The sequence below is a fragment of the Pezoporus flaviventris genome, unplaced genomic scaffold, assembly GCF_033815535.1.
Source record: "Pezoporus flaviventris isolate CSIRO_AGI_PZ_B2104156 unplaced genomic scaffold, CSIRO_AGI_Pfla_v1 ptg000054l, whole genome shotgun sequence".
NCBI classification, from domain to species: Eukaryota; Metazoa; Chordata; class Aves; order Psittaciformes; family Psittacidae; genus Pezoporus; species Pezoporus flaviventris.
In genome coordinates, this window is record NW_026892602.1 from 1,790,014 (window position 1) to 1,804,780 (window position 14,767).

Below are 14,767 nucleotides of genomic sequence, written 5' to 3' on the forward strand. Positions count from 1 at the left end.
CTGCAGAAGGTTCCCATTGGGCAGCATGGAGAGGACACCAAAGGAGTTGCAGGGGACAAAGAAATGAAATAGAGCGGTCTTCAATTTTAAATAGCCAGTAACTCACCAAGGTAACCTCCCGACTGGCCCTCACGTGCAACGACGCAAACAGTGGGCAAAGTATTTAACATCTGCACAGACGGAACATGATGCTCACATCCAAAACTCCATAAGGAGACTTTTTTCCTGGTCCTATCACATGCTGTAGGTCAAGGCTGTAATGCAAGGGTGAATTCCACAAGTAACAAAGCTGATATCTGTTGACTCTCACAGTTGATTGTTTTGGAACAATAATTCCTATTTGCCTCCCTGGATACAGAACGGCAACTTGGATTAGCACTGCACAGCCTTGGCCTGAGGACTTGCTGAGTAAGCCCCCACCTCTGCTCTTGAGATCCTCTGCTTTGACATTCCTCCAGGGCAGAATGTAGGATATTTCCCAAGCATCGATTTTGAAAAACCACTTCCTTTTCCAGTCCTATAATCAGCTCATCCCTCTTGGGCAAGAAAGCTGGCCATTTAAAACAGTCACTCAAACTCCACTGACACAGGCTGCTGCACTGGTTAGAAGCTCCCCAGTACAGGCCAAATTAGATCAGCATAATACAATGTGGAATACAGCAATGATCAGCACAAATATTGCAACTTTGACGTCAGAGATGGTAAGAGCAGCATTTCACTTGACACCAGTCCTATGCCCTAATTCCCAAAACACTCTGATGCTCCTTTGTTTTTCTAAGTTGCCCTTTAGTTTTTGTTCTTTCCTCTGTTTTTGATGCAGGATTTTGAGACCTAGGTGTTTTTAGAAAGGTGAACATTGATCACCGATTTTTTTTTATTCTAGCAAGGCCAAGTGCAGGAGAGGAACAGCACAATCTTGCACTACCTGGGACCTAATCTCCTAAAATGCGCATAAGGCAGGGTGAAAAGAGTATCAGTTCATCTCTCCTAGGGAGCTGAAAGACGTAGCATTTGGCAAGCACAAGGCACATCCTTTCCTGGTGCTTGCCAGGAAGCTGACAAAAAGTTCATCAGATCTTCTCTGGGTCAGAGATTCAAAGTCAGAACTGAAAAACACACAGAGACTAAGTCTGGAATCCCTTTATTGAAAAATTTCATACAAGAATAGTCAGTAGCAAAAATAGTCAAGTATGATACAGCAACACCACAGACAAGCTCCATTCATTTACAAACTGCCACTGTCTCCACATACTGAGCTTTCCAGAGGCTCAGAAGTATCCTGTCTTGTCAGCGAGTTTCAGTGCAGCACAGGGAGCAAAGTCTGTCTTTATATCAAATCAGATTAGCTCTGAGACAGACTTTTTTTCCTGTGAGAGGTATGAAGGCCCTGGTCTGTCGAGAATCCTGTTTGCAACATAAGGCATCATTCCCTCCTACCCAAGCTCATTCAAAATGCTGACTGAAAGCCTGTAACAAAATGTTTTGCCAATAAAAATCTTTTAGAAAACTAGTTTGCTATATACAGCATAAAACTATCAAAAAGTGACTGTGCCAATTTCCCCTTTACACACATAACATTATTTAAAAAAAAAACATTAGAATTTCAGACAATATATAACATATTGCATCTTTCTGAAACACTGTGCAGCAGAAGCCCCATACAGTACCTGGGTGGTTACAAGACAGACTAGTAGCACCCTTTAGTTCTGCTGTCTTTGATAGCAGCTGCCAAGAATTTGCCTATTGCAGTTTTAGGATTTGGAAAGTAGAAGCTGCAAGATGGTAAACAAAGCGTTTATAAATCAGTACCATTTCTTCTCAAGAAGGAAAAAACATCATCACAGGAATCTCTTGATTAAAAAGATACTACATATTGCTTGCTGCTGCTGTCAGTGAGACAATACAGTTTGACTATTTGATGTCAGTTTTGATTTGAGGAGTACCACTTCACATGCCAGAGAGGTACCTGAAGAATCTGTCAGTCATTTCTGGTCTAATAAGACCATACAGCCAAGGCACAGGAGCAAATAAAACCACAACAGCTTAGTTCATTTACTGAAAAAAACACTGTATGACATGGACACACACAGGGTCGTCAGCCTGCTGTCTGGAAATAATAAACATTGATTGTTCCCCAATTCAATTGTCAGTAATCTGGAAGGTGTTACAAAGAAAAGCAATCACTGTCTTGCCCTCTACTTTTCCAGGCACAAGATCCAAAGCCCCTGCAGCCTTTATGCACAGCTATGCATGCAAGGAGCTGAATCCCCAGGGGTTGAAGACACTACCATATGTGAAACCCCCTCTATTTGGTAACTTAATTTTCTCAAATAACTCAGCAAGAACTTACTAACTTTCTGCAGAACCCTGGAGAATACCAGGTATGGGCTTTACATTTGAGGACGTACAAATCAGATGAGTTGCTTCTTCAAGAAAACAGCAGTGACCCATTCAGACACAGCATAGGGATGTTATTTGTTAGGGGGGATTTTTGTTGGCTTTCTTGACCAGAGAGCTGGCAACAGCCAGAGCCCCGCCTTGTACAAAACGTACAAAGTTATCTCCAGCTAAAGGTCCTAGAGCATAAAGTCCTTTCTCCTGAGTGGACTCATAGGTGAATGGGTCAACATCTATGGGATTCCTCTTTGGATTGACTGGTTGGCTGCTGTTCATTGCCAAGTCAATGCCATTATTTGGCAGAAAGGAGAGGTTGGGGTTTGAGCCAGTCAAAACAAGAGCCATGGAAATTTTATAAACTTTCTGGTGGCCATTCTTATCTTGAAAGATACATTTCTTGTCCTTGCCAAAGGATAGCACATGATGTTCAGGAAGGCTAACATAACATTCATAGGACCCTGCACAAGCAGCTGACTGTTCTTTCATCATCTGATGGACTTTGTGGTATTCAGGGTACATCATTTTGGGGAGTTGGTTAAAAATAAGACCTGGATCACTGACTTTTCTCCGGAAAACATGGATTACTGGAATATTGCAATGGTGAGCAAAGAGAATCGCGTCAGCAGCTGTCAGACCAGCACCTACAATCAAGACTGGATCTGACATGATGCCAATGCTGTTATTTTTCACTGCTTCCTCTAGGGCAGACAGCTGGTGATGGACATAGGAAAGGTTCTCTCCCTTGACCCCAAGCCAAGTAGGACTATCATATGTTCCTGTGGCTAAGACCACTTTCTCAGCATAGATGGAGAAGGGTTCTTTATCACCTTTCATAGTTTTGAAAAAGCCATCCACCTGAAAGACCTCTGTGCTTTTCTCTTCGAAGTTCCAGACTGAGTCATCACTATTCTCTTGCCAATCTTCTTGTGTGTGGTTGGAGATGCTATCTGCACTCACTTTCCTCACAGAGGTCACAACAGTACTGCATCTGAAATTCTTCTGCAGTCCTTTCTTCACCACATAGTGTTGGTAATATTGAGCAATGTCTTCTGCTGTGGCTCTATTATTTCTGAGGCCTCTGTAATATAACACAAATGAAGGTCAAGCAGTAGTCAAGTAGGAAACTGGAATTTCTTCCCTCTTCCACTGCATGTATCCTAAAGCCATTTATCCTCGAACTACCAGAAAAGACTTATCTAGTTTCCTTAACTTAGCAAAGTTATCACTGGTATATAGAGCTAGCATGGAGGTCAACAAGATGCTAAACAGAGGCAGCTTCCTCTAGAATGAATCTCATCCCTAAAAACATGATTGCTTGTTTGTGACTTCCTCTCACATCTTGCTTCAGTTCCATTTTTAACTCCTGGACTCTTGAAGACTGTTACACATCAAGAGCAGAAGCATCTCAGCCTGTACAGTAGCTGAGCTGATTATACTTGTCATCTGTGACAGCAGCAGTAGACACAGAAGTTGGATGACCATGGCTTTTCCAAACTTTATTCAGAACCCATGGTCACTGTGATCCATCTCCCTAGTAGTCGTTAAGAAGGACACATTCCAAGCAGCACTGCAACTTTACCTGAATCCCTGAATGCAGAATGGACTTTTACTTGAGGGTGGGAAGGTGTCCTTTCTCTCAATAGAATGATCCATAACAGAGAACTAGCTACATTCAAGAAGTCCACTCCACTCCACATACCCAAACATCTCATGTTTGAAAATAATCACACCATAGGTATCTTACCTTTTCTTTTGCTTTAGCCAGTCTTTGAATGGGAGATCTGGGAGCCCCATCCATTCCCCTCTGCTCAGGGTAACCATAGAGCCCTCAATAGACTGGAACAAAAAATAGTTACTTAATATAAGACATGATATGCAATTTTGCCATGTTTCATTATGGCACAGATAATGAAATCTGTGATTTCCCCTCATCTGCTCTTGTGCATGAAGCCATCAAAGTTCTCCAAAAAGAACACAAGACTGGAAATATAAATGCATTTCACACTTTCTTCCTTTTAAACTTTTCCCTGTCTATATACATAAAATCAGATGTGGCTGACTGGCATATTAAAAGAGCTTTTGCCTCTCAGTCAACGCATTTGGCTATCTTACAACACATAGACCTAAGGCTTCAATTCACATACATGCCAGGCACCTCCAGGAGGATTTCTGCCAAGGACCACATGGGGGATGGCTCTGTCGGTCTCATGCCACCAAGTGAGGACAGATTCTGCTGTTCCACCAAAGTCTGTGTCTGGACGCTGAAGAGTATCAAACAGAAGAGCCACAGGGCTGTGGGATCGTCCCTCCAAGCCTTCAGACAGATACTCCAAATCCTAAAGAAAGGCAGAAGAGATGCTCAAGATGCATGTCCTGACAGGCAGCAGACTGCTTGTTACTCCAGGGCTTCCAGTCAGTGGTCTTGGTCTTCTGTGAAGCTTATTTACTGGCACACAGACCCTGAGGACCACCACAAGGATCTTAGCAGCAATGCTGGCATTTCATACAGGGGAAATCTGGACAACTAGAAGTGCATTGCTTAAGGCTCATTCTGTCTGTGTGCTTTACTGTGTTGTTATACCGTTTGTCTTTACACAAACCTGGTCCAAAATGGAGATATCTTGTGCCTCTTCCAGTTTCTTCTGAAGAATGGGATGAGGATGAAGAGAGTCTCTTTTGAAGTAAGGGATGTAGCCTGACAGCAAGTATGAGAGACAGATTCCTGAAGGACCATTCCCTAGAAAGACAATGGAGAAAAATTTATACTCCTGCAGACAGAAATGCTTCTTAATGGGCTTCTGTAATGTACCAACCAATTCAAAGGACACAACATTGCTATGGATACAGGGGACTTCCTGTTCCAGGTTGACCACTGACCTATTGGGTGGAGTTGGGGAAGTCATTTTACTCTTATGTCCCCTTCTCGTCCTCAGTTGCATCTATTTGAATTACAAGATCTTCAGAACTTGCTGAAAAGATATTGGGTTAAACAAGCCAGAGGTTAACCTAACCTGGAGCTTGAAGTCTCTAGGATGCTGATTAATTGAGTTATTGCTCATTACTGTAAAGGTTTAGAAACTAGTCCTATACGGACTGGGGACCTCAGCTCTCCTGGATGCACATTTCACACCCGTGCAGAGTAGTTCATGGTGCACAGGATACAGAGTAAATCCAGAAAAGAGAGTTACTATTGGAGAGAAGGGGAAACAGCTCTGCTCAGTGACAAGTCCCATCGAATAAGGGGTTTCTGGCAGTAACAGTTTTGACTAACAGGTCTTGGGGACACTTTCAAATGGGAATCAGCCCCACCATGGTACTGCAGGCAGTGTGTTAAGGAAAAAAGTCACTCTGCCATGCCAAGACAACTCTCCAGAATACAGCCCTTTGAACAGATTGCTGGATCGCTGAACTCCTGCTGACCACCCAACAGCCAGTAGAAAAAACTTGATCTATGTGACTCCAAAGCCTAGTGAGAGCAGCGCATGGAAAGTTTTCCCATGGCTGTTCTCCAGCATGTTTAATATTTTACAGTGTCTGCATAACTAGGTGTCAGCCTCTTTGGCTGCTCAGGCTTTGCTGCTCACAAGTATGTGACTAACCACCATTACATAATGCAGTGACGATGTAGGGGAGGAGAGCTGAAGTGACACAGCAGCCTGCATTGACACATTGCCCATGCTGCATGTGTGAGTGACTGGGGCAAAGGCTGCTGCCTGTGGATCTGAGAGGGAGGCTCAGGCTGTAAAGCTTAACAGTGAGCTATGTGCAAGGCAGTATGTGTTATAGCTTGGGCCAAAGTCTGAGCAAGAACCAGCAGCTGCAGGTCAGTGTCTGGAATATTCCACTTGTAGGAAAGTTATCCAAAACCAACAGAAATCAAAAGCAAACTAAGATACAGGTGTAGTAAAATATAGTATTTTTCAGGTTACTACTTTGCTTTAGGAAGTACAAGAAAGTACCTAATCTAAACTGAGTCACCCGAGTGCACAACACTCAGCAACACATGGGAGGATTTACTGTGAACCACATCTGTTTGATATGGACAGTCACATGTACAGCTGCCTCTAGGGCTCAAACTATTCTAGAAAGCAACTGCTTTCATGAGGTTCCCAGCATAGCAGAGGGACACCACAGGCTTCCTGGAGCAGGGCCTGGGGAAACAGGGCCTGAACCTGTGTGCAATGTCCCTGCAGTGAAACAGCTGAGCTGGTTCAGCCCAACAGCCTCCTCAGAGTGCACATCTGCACACCAGTGCTTCTGTGGCTTTAGTGAGATTTCCACACCAGATCACTGGGTAGCACTAGGGATGTACCAAAATAGCCTCTCTCCCACCTAAAGGCTTGTACAACTGGGCAGTACAAAGTCTCTGTCAAGCTAGAACCTGCTGGTAGTTGTAACCCTGTCAAACTTGCTGTTAGTGATTTATGTGGTGCTCTAACTTTGAACTACATCTCCTGGGTACTATGAATTAAGCTACAGATAAGGAAGGAACCAGCCCTAAAAGGCATTTAAACACATGCTTAGATAAACAGAGTCCAACACCTGCACTGGAGCACAGATTACAGTCAGTCACAGAGGGGAACACACTGACATCACTACTTCTGATTTGCTCAATCACCTCACATTACAAAGCTCCCCTCTTGCAAAGGGAACAAGACGGTTACTACAGAACCCGCTTTCTAAACTGGTAGAAAACCCACAGATTTTTACCATTCTATTAAATTTGTACAAAATCAGTGCAACTGACTTGCATTTTAACAGAACTCTGAAAAATTTCCAGAAATTTTAACAGCATCTGGAACACTTTCTACACACACAATGGGGAAAAAAAAAAAAAAAAATCAAACAAACCCATCTTCAATCCAAGCACTATGGGTCATTACTTCATAGTAAGTTGATCAACTATCTGTAGTAAAAGGTTTCAAACCCTTCTAAACAGCTATCAGAAAAAACAGGCCCAGCTGAACTGATGCCCAAAAGGTTGTCAATTTTACTGTTTAAAGAGAGGTGTGCATTTTAGTGTGTCAACTACCTGGTCCCCTACTTCCCACAACTCTTAGTGGTCTTTTAGTACTAGAGGGAGTTTGGCTGTTAGGGAAAGGATGCAGAAACAATGGTCAGGCATTTCTGGTTTGAATAAGTACACTTAGAACAAAAGCTGAAGACATCAAGTCCAAAGCAACAGCAGCATGAGGGAACACAGTAATGCTGGCATGAGAAAGCTTACCTATGATCACAACAGGCAGTGGCTTGAACCCACTCTTATTTTGGGGTCTGGTCAATAATGCGTACATCTTTCTATCTGGAAGCATTTAGGTCCTGGAGTCTACCTGTTAAAACAAATAAGCTTTGAATTATTTGCTTTTTTTTGACTAAAAAAACCCATGACTTTCTATAGCCCACAAACCCAGGTGAATCTAGAGTATTATCCTTGCATTACAGACAGTCACATTACACTTCCACACTCAAGATAGGTCTCCTTATCTTTTTCTCCTCCTGCCCCCAAAACCAAAGGATGATTCCCTGATTATATATCACCAAAAGAAAAAGAGAGAAAACCCTTATCTTTTGCTTCCACACATAAATTCCAGTCCCTCCAGAAGAGCTGGCAACTTCGGAAGCCTTCTCACTACAGTAACTGAACTATTGCAGCTTGTTAATGAAAACTTCATTTTTGCCCATACTGTGTGGAAAATGGTCATAATTATCATGAGCAGTTCATACTTTTTAAAGCAATTTGTGCATTTAGTCAAGACTGCTGCCCAAAGGCTAGAAATCTCACTGCATTTTCAAATATGTACCATTCCATCACTGCAGAGTTTTTTGAGAAGTGCTAGTTTAGTTCCTGAACCTTCTTTGCTAGTTTTCCAGAAAATAGAGCTCTTGGTTTGAACAAGTAAATAACAAGAAGCCTTGAGACAAATTATACATCATAATTACCTTAAAGACTAAGGTGTCATTAGAGTGTAATCTACAAAACTAATGTAATAATTTTTAGATATTTAATTAATTTAATAAAAAAAAAATCAAAGTTTTTTTGTCATTCCTGCAGGGATCCCACCATGTCAAATAATGACTTTAGTTTTCTAGGGAATTCAACTATACCATCACTAATCTAGAGAAGTTAAAGTTATTTTTAACAGAATAAACATGAGATTTTTGAAATCCAGCATAAGCTTTTATGTTATTCTACAGAGAACAGATCCTTTTACAAGGACATTATTCTCATTTTGGAAAGTTAAGTGAAAAAAAAAAAGTGACTGAATAGCTTGACTTTGTTCAGTACAGCATGCTCTCCACACCCTTTTCAGTGCAGAAAGCTCTTTGGCAAGCACACTGCACTCTTCCATAAGGTCTGGCACATCACTGCCTTTGACACAGGTATTGCAGCAAATGTCATCTTACAAGTGTAATGTTTCACTTTAAGCCTGACATTTACATGACCAACAACTACAGTAATGTGGTAAGACCCTGGTGACTGAATGAGCACACAGAAACCCACAGGTCAGTTCAGGACTTGCAGAATCCCAGGCTTCAGGAGGAGTCTTGTAAGTGGATTTGCCCGCAAGAATGTGAAATTCTAATACACACCAATATACAGCCATCACTGGGCTAGACCCCATGAAGACCCAGCTTCATCCACGTAAAGAGGCACAAAGTAAGCCTTACAAGCTGAATTCAAAACTAGTAGCTTTGTCCAAAGTTTTGGATCACAGTTTAGAAATATTTACAGGTTGCCTATTGCCACTTAACTAAACATTAGTCTAAGACTCATACACTTTGCCTGACAGGGCAAGAACCACTTAAAAACATAATAGGGCTTTCAAATTCAAGTCACTTCAAGCATCTGGCTTTGAAGAGAGTTGGATTTCAAGAAAACTTAAGTTCCCAAGGTAACCTAAATTACCTTAGACTCATAAGTAGGTGCATGCACTACAGAAGATGAACACTTCTGTGTGTTGTGTCCATAATGAGGCATGCATAATCCCTTTACAGCGTATTTAATCCAACCCTGGTAGCTGCAGGAGCACAGTTTAACTGCCCAAGTATTCCCCCAGCCTTTTGGGTAGGTTCTGCCACATGAACCAAAACCTGCACAACCTTCAGCAGATTTGTGTGTAAATTTACCCCCAAGTAATTCCCTATCACAAAGCTCAAGAGTTAAAATTGGTAGAGTTCAGCCCTAGCACATGGGAAGGTCAGAGACCAAAGGAACAAGACACTGGGGTGACCAGTAAGGTATTCCCCTCAAACCAGCTAAACCAGAGTACTTAATCTGAAGGGCAGCAGAGATTTCTTCTCCATGGTAACAAATAAATCCCTCTCCATGGCTGTACTACACAGGAAGACAAGTTCTTATTAATATTTCCTAACAGAGAGTACACATCTTATTTCTGTGAAACTATTGGGAGTCTGGAAGAGGGAAGCAAAATCTCTGGAAGCAATCTTCCAGGTTTCTGCTTCATAGCACTCTGCAGCAGCATGCATGGAAAAACTGTATGCGTTTGGTAGATAGTGGTAACCCAGCAACATCCATGAGATTTTTGCTGGAAGCAAGGACTGCTGAACCAACCCAATACAGCATGTATTCCAGGAGAGCAGCAAAGCCAGCATATAAATAACAAGCCTTCAAACCCATTTGTAAGACTTGGGTGCAAATCATGTTGTGTGCCAGCCTTTTTCTGGGTGAGCCTGAAGGGGACAAAAAGGCACAAGACAGTAGAAGTCAGCCTGGCAGTCCTGTTTGCTTTAGAGGAAAGGTTGCCTTGGCTCCTTGCCATTGCACTATGCCACCCTATCCCACCCTGATAGTGAGCAAAGCCAGCAGCCACTAGCTCAACAATAACATCGTCATTTCACCCTCCTCCTTCTCCTCCTCCATTCTGTACCTTCTGACACATGAAGAAGGAGCATTTGCTGTAATTAAACTGAACCTTAATGGCTAAAGGAGCACAATTGTTAGTCTGTGAAATTACTTGATCCATACACACACATAACCACTTTTAGCCATAGTTTTAGTCAGGATCTGGGTCCCAAAATGACCATATCAGTGCTGCATGCTTTGTTTCCTCAAGTTTTGACACTGGACAATTCTACCTACACAAGATCAGCCATGAGAGATGCTTCTGTTTATTCTGGCATGTTCCTACACACAGAAAAAGTCCCTTCAACAACCTATAGCTACCATTTCTCAAATTCATAGAGATGGTGGATAATGCTTCTTTTTTAAGTAGAAAGTAAACCACATGCTGAACCTGTTTGTAGCTATTCCCACCTTGCAGGCTAAATGTTTGACTTCTGAGGGTAAAACTGAGCTCAGAGCATTTCAGTTTCAGACCAAATGTTCATTTTTACTGCCATTTGAAGTAAAGGTGGATTTTTTTTTTTTTTTACTCTTAGAATCAAGGGACCACATGTACCTCAATAACCTGTACAACTAATACAGTTCAGCAGATGAAAGCCTGTTCTTGCAGAGGTTACTGGAAAGCATAGAGGACACTGAAGTTCATTTCAAATCTATACAGAATTAATTACCAGCAAGATAAAACCTGAGCTAGCAAGAAACCCAAGACTGCTCTTTTCACCCTGCTTTTATGTAGGGTAGGCTGCTGGGCATTCACAGTCAACTTAGTGACATTCATCTTAGGCTGGACTCCTGCTTTAGGCTTCCTACTTTAAATGAGTGTCTTTTTTCCTCCTCTTCATTTGGGAGCATGCTGCAAGCTTAACAGTTATCTCTTTGTTGATTGCAAAGCATTTCAGTGTCTATGGGATACTGGCTTGTAGTTCTGGCTTGGTACAGTACCCAGCTCATTCTGGGCCAAGTTCTCCATACCTTCTTAACACAGCCCTAAGCCCAGAGGGGCTATAAGTCACAAAGTCAGTCAGTGTGGCCCCTAGTAGCTCCAGGCTGCACAACTGAATCAGATTTTAAGCGAGTAAAAGAAAAAGCAAAGATGCATTTAGCAGGACAACGACATTAAGTGATCTTCAGCAGAAATAAAAAGCCAAATTACAACAGTCATGTGCAAGCAGTTCTCCCTAGGACATCAATGAAACTTTTGCTCAAGTAAGGACCACCAAATGTGACCTGTACATGGGGAGAGTTTGAGAGAGCAGGGCATTCAGTATATAAATAATGGAAGAGACTGAAAGAGCTACTATGACAGTCAGGTTTAAACAGGAACAATTGTAAGAGAAAGGCAACAGTTTTCTCCAGCTTCATTTCTTCATCAACCCATTCATTTCACCAGCAGCTTCTAAAATTTCATTTTTTTTTCAGAAAAGAGCAGAAATCTCAATAGATTTTACACTCTATACTTTCCTTCAAGTTTCAGAAATTTCCCTGCTCCCCACCCCTTGCATCTTATATGCCAGGCCAGTTACCCCACAAACACAATTAAAGTATGTGGAAAAAATTCAGCTTCACAATAATACCTTCCTACAAACACCCCTGTGATATTTAGAAAAACAATGTTACAGTGTGCCAGGCAGAGCTCTCTACGTTTACTTACAGCCTTCTTACCTTTAGCAGTATGTCTGATGAGAAGAAGTGGGATCTTTAGGCAAATGCCTGTACAATCAGGAAAGCCAACCAAACTACAAGCCTCAAATCCTGTCTCTGCTCTAAGGCAGCTGTTTAAATATAGTAGGCTACCAGCAATGAGGAGAGGAGGGGCTGAAATGAATGGAGGCGGAGCAAAGAAAACAGTTATAAGCATGAGTCAGCAGAATATTTCCCTTCCCAGCTTGTGAATGAATTAGGTAGTGATCTTCCTCTTAGTAATGTTCAGCTGACTACATAACTACAGCAAAAGCAGGCTTATAGGAGCCATGCATGGCAGAAGTCCTGCCTTGAATAAATATCTTCCTTTTTAAACTTAAGGGTAAATTAAAACCTGAAACTTCATAAAATCCAGTGCTTCTTGTTGCAGAACTGGGGTTTTCCTCTGTATTAAAAGGAAAACAGCTAGTTATAATCGCAGGTGGGAATAAAAGTGATAGGATAGCACTGCATGCTTTCTCTGAAGACAGTGATCTTTTTGACCACAAAAGGACAAGAAACTGTGATTACTTTCTTCCTACTTTGTGGTTTTATTTTCATTTTATTATTACATAATAGATACAGTGGGTGTCAAAATTGTAATTTTTTCTTCAGTGAGATGAAGTCTTACAAACCTATTGCACAGTAGCAATAAAAGGAGTTAGACTACTTCCTGTAAAACTTAAAAACCACGTTGGATGAGAATATTGGTATCTTACTCAATGCAGTGGAATAATCTATTAAGGTTGCTAAATTTAAAGTGCCCTTAACAAATGAAATAAAGTTGTGCCAAAGTGTTGAGTTCAAGTCTTAAGTGAAGCATATTCTCATCTCTGAGGCTACTAGTTCCAGGGAATCAGGAGGACTGCTGATACTCAGTTAAGATGCATACTTTCAATCATGTGACATAAAAGATAAAAACAGTTCATGAAAAGGAATTCTATCCTCTTCTGACCCACATGAAAGCAGGATACTTCATAATATATTTTAATTCCACCAGAGTAAGTTGTTTTAATAAATATGAAGCCATTGTTTCATTTTGAATTTAAACTAACACTGATCCCTCTGAAAATCTGACTTGGTAAATACATGTCAGGCTGAGGAATGGGTTTTTTTAGGTCTCTTTCAAGTTGCCTGGGCCTTTGTTTACACAGAACTTTTAAAGAACTCATACTCATTTTTTTGACAGAAGGCTTTTATATGCATTATTCAGATATTCATGGGCAGGTAACTAATGTATTCATGTTGGTGAAGCAAAAAAATTAAGCTTCCAGAGAAACTACAACGTTTATTTGGTTAGGTGATTTAAGACTGACCTGTAACCAGTTTTTTAAAGAACACAGATGTTAAAGTCCATACTTGCTCATACCATTGATACAAGAGGGAACCATACAATGGTTTGGCCGGCTTTATAAGCAGTAAAATCGGGAATACTACCTGTGTGTGCAAACCTTCAGAAATAAAGTTGTCCTCTATGTACAAAGAGGAGATCCTCTCCATTTCCCACTAGAACCTGGAAAACTAGAATCTCTGTTACCTCTATAAATAAAGCCAGGATGTCTTTCTAAAAACCATAAGCTCTAGCATCTATTTTGTACACAGTACAATTCTTTAGAGGAAAATGTGCATGTACAACAACAACCCACCATCCTTTAGTTGCTTATGCAATAAGATGATCGAATTCATCAATCTGGGGGCTTCTTTTTTATAGGTATCTCAACACATACACCCCATGGAATATATGCCAATGTTACTGTTTCTTCTTGTGTACCTTATCTAGCAACAAATAATTCAGCTCAACACTCTTGCCTGAGCAAACTTTTCAAAAGAGGAAATAATTGTGCAATCTGCACTTGGCTGGCAATCAGCCCTTGACCTACAAATTTTTGTGATTCACTTACATTTTCTTCCTGATTTATTGCAAACAGTATCATTCAGATTAGTTAAGTGTCCATGTAAAAAGCTTATATAGAGATTTCCAGCATGACTTTGCACTATGTATTCATAGCTGTCAGAGTATGCGTTTCTAGCTTCTTTCTGTGCACAAACTGACAAAAACTTTTTCTTGGTACACAAATTTAAAGGGCTTCAGATGGCTTTAGATTTGTACAGGAAAAAACCTCTCCTAAACTACCGATCTACAGGCTCATTCATTGACATATATTGCACTATATTCCAGCTGAGATTCAAGGAATCCACACCTCTATCACGGGTTTAAGTGGAAAGTGCCAGTAAAATGAATTATTTGCAAGGGTTTCTTCATTGTTCTTTAAACTTTTTCCTTTTAAAAATAAAATAGTAAAGCTTATGCTCCAAGGAACATTATCCCCAAACCAGATACTAAGCTAGATGAGCAAGGCGGCATCAAATGAGCCAGCTATGTGACATTGTAACTAAGAAGGCAAATAATATCCTCGGGTGCATCAGGAAGCATAAGGCCAGGAGGTTGAGAGAGGTGATCTTTTTCCTCTGCTTTAGCCTGGTGAGGCCACATCTGCAGTCGTGTGTCTGGCTCTGGGCTCCTTAGTTCAAGAAAGACAAGGAGCTACTGGAGAGGATCCAGCAGAGGGCTATGAAGATGATGAGGGGACTGGAGCATCCCTCTTATGAGGAAAGGCTGGGAGAGCTAGGCCTGTTTAGCCTGAAGAAGAGAAAACTGATAGGGGATTTTATCAATGCATACAAATATCTTAAGGGCAAGTGTCAAGAGGATGGGACCAGAGTCTTTTTCAGTGATGCCCAGCAACAGCATAAGGGGCAATGGGTATAAACTGAAACACAGGGAATTCCATCTGAATATGAGGAAAAACATCTTTACTTTGAGGG

The 14,767-nt window shown here is 41.3% G+C and overlaps 3 protein-coding genes across 3 annotated transcripts in view; 1 reads left to right on the forward strand and 2 right to left on the reverse strand.

The window, feature by feature from the left end:
• The window catches only part of NECAB2 (N-terminal EF-hand calcium binding protein 2), a 102,485-nt gene extending 100,726 nt beyond the window's left edge, over window positions 1-1,759 (reverse strand). Inside the window, exon 1 of the mRNA XM_061468983.1 lies at window positions 1,668-1,759. The gene's annotated coding sequence lies outside the window, so the exon portion shown is untranslated. The remainder of the gene's footprint in view (window positions 1-1,667) is intronic.
• The window catches only part of HSDL1 (hydroxysteroid dehydrogenase like 1), a 157,294-nt gene that overhangs the window by 139,957 nt on the left and 2,570 nt on the right, over window positions 1-14,767 (forward strand). The gene's annotated exons all lie outside the window — the stretch shown is intronic.
• On the reverse strand, window positions 1,588-12,073 carry OSGIN1 (oxidative stress induced growth inhibitor 1). Its single transcript, XM_061468977.1, has 6 exons — window positions 11,924-12,073; window positions 7,625-7,727; window positions 4,998-5,134; window positions 4,542-4,733; window positions 4,142-4,233; window positions 1,588-3,475 (listed from the first exon to the last, which is right to left on the reverse strand). The coding sequence occupies exons 2-6, from the start codon at window positions 7,707-7,709 to the stop codon at window positions 2,479-2,481; spliced, it is 1,503 nt and encodes a 500-aa protein (XP_061324961.1). The 5' UTR covers window positions 7,710-7,727; window positions 11,924-12,073; the 3' UTR covers window positions 1,588-2,478.

What these genes read in the sequence shown, in the direction of transcription:
- OSGIN1 (XM_061468977.1), bottom strand. Translation starts at nt 7,709, where the DNA reads ATGCTTCCAGATAGAAAGATGTACGCATTATTGACCAGACCCCAAAAT. An exon ending in ACTGCCTGTTGTGATCATAG is followed by an intron (nt 5,135 to 7,624) that starts GTAAGCTTTCTC and finishes TTGTCTTTCTAG; the next exon opens with GGAATGGTCCTTCAGGAATC. An exon ending in ATATCTCCATTTTGGACCAG is followed by an intron (nt 4,734 to 4,997) that starts GTTTGTGTAAAG and finishes GCCTTTCTTTAG; the next exon opens with GATTTGGAGTATCTGTCTGA.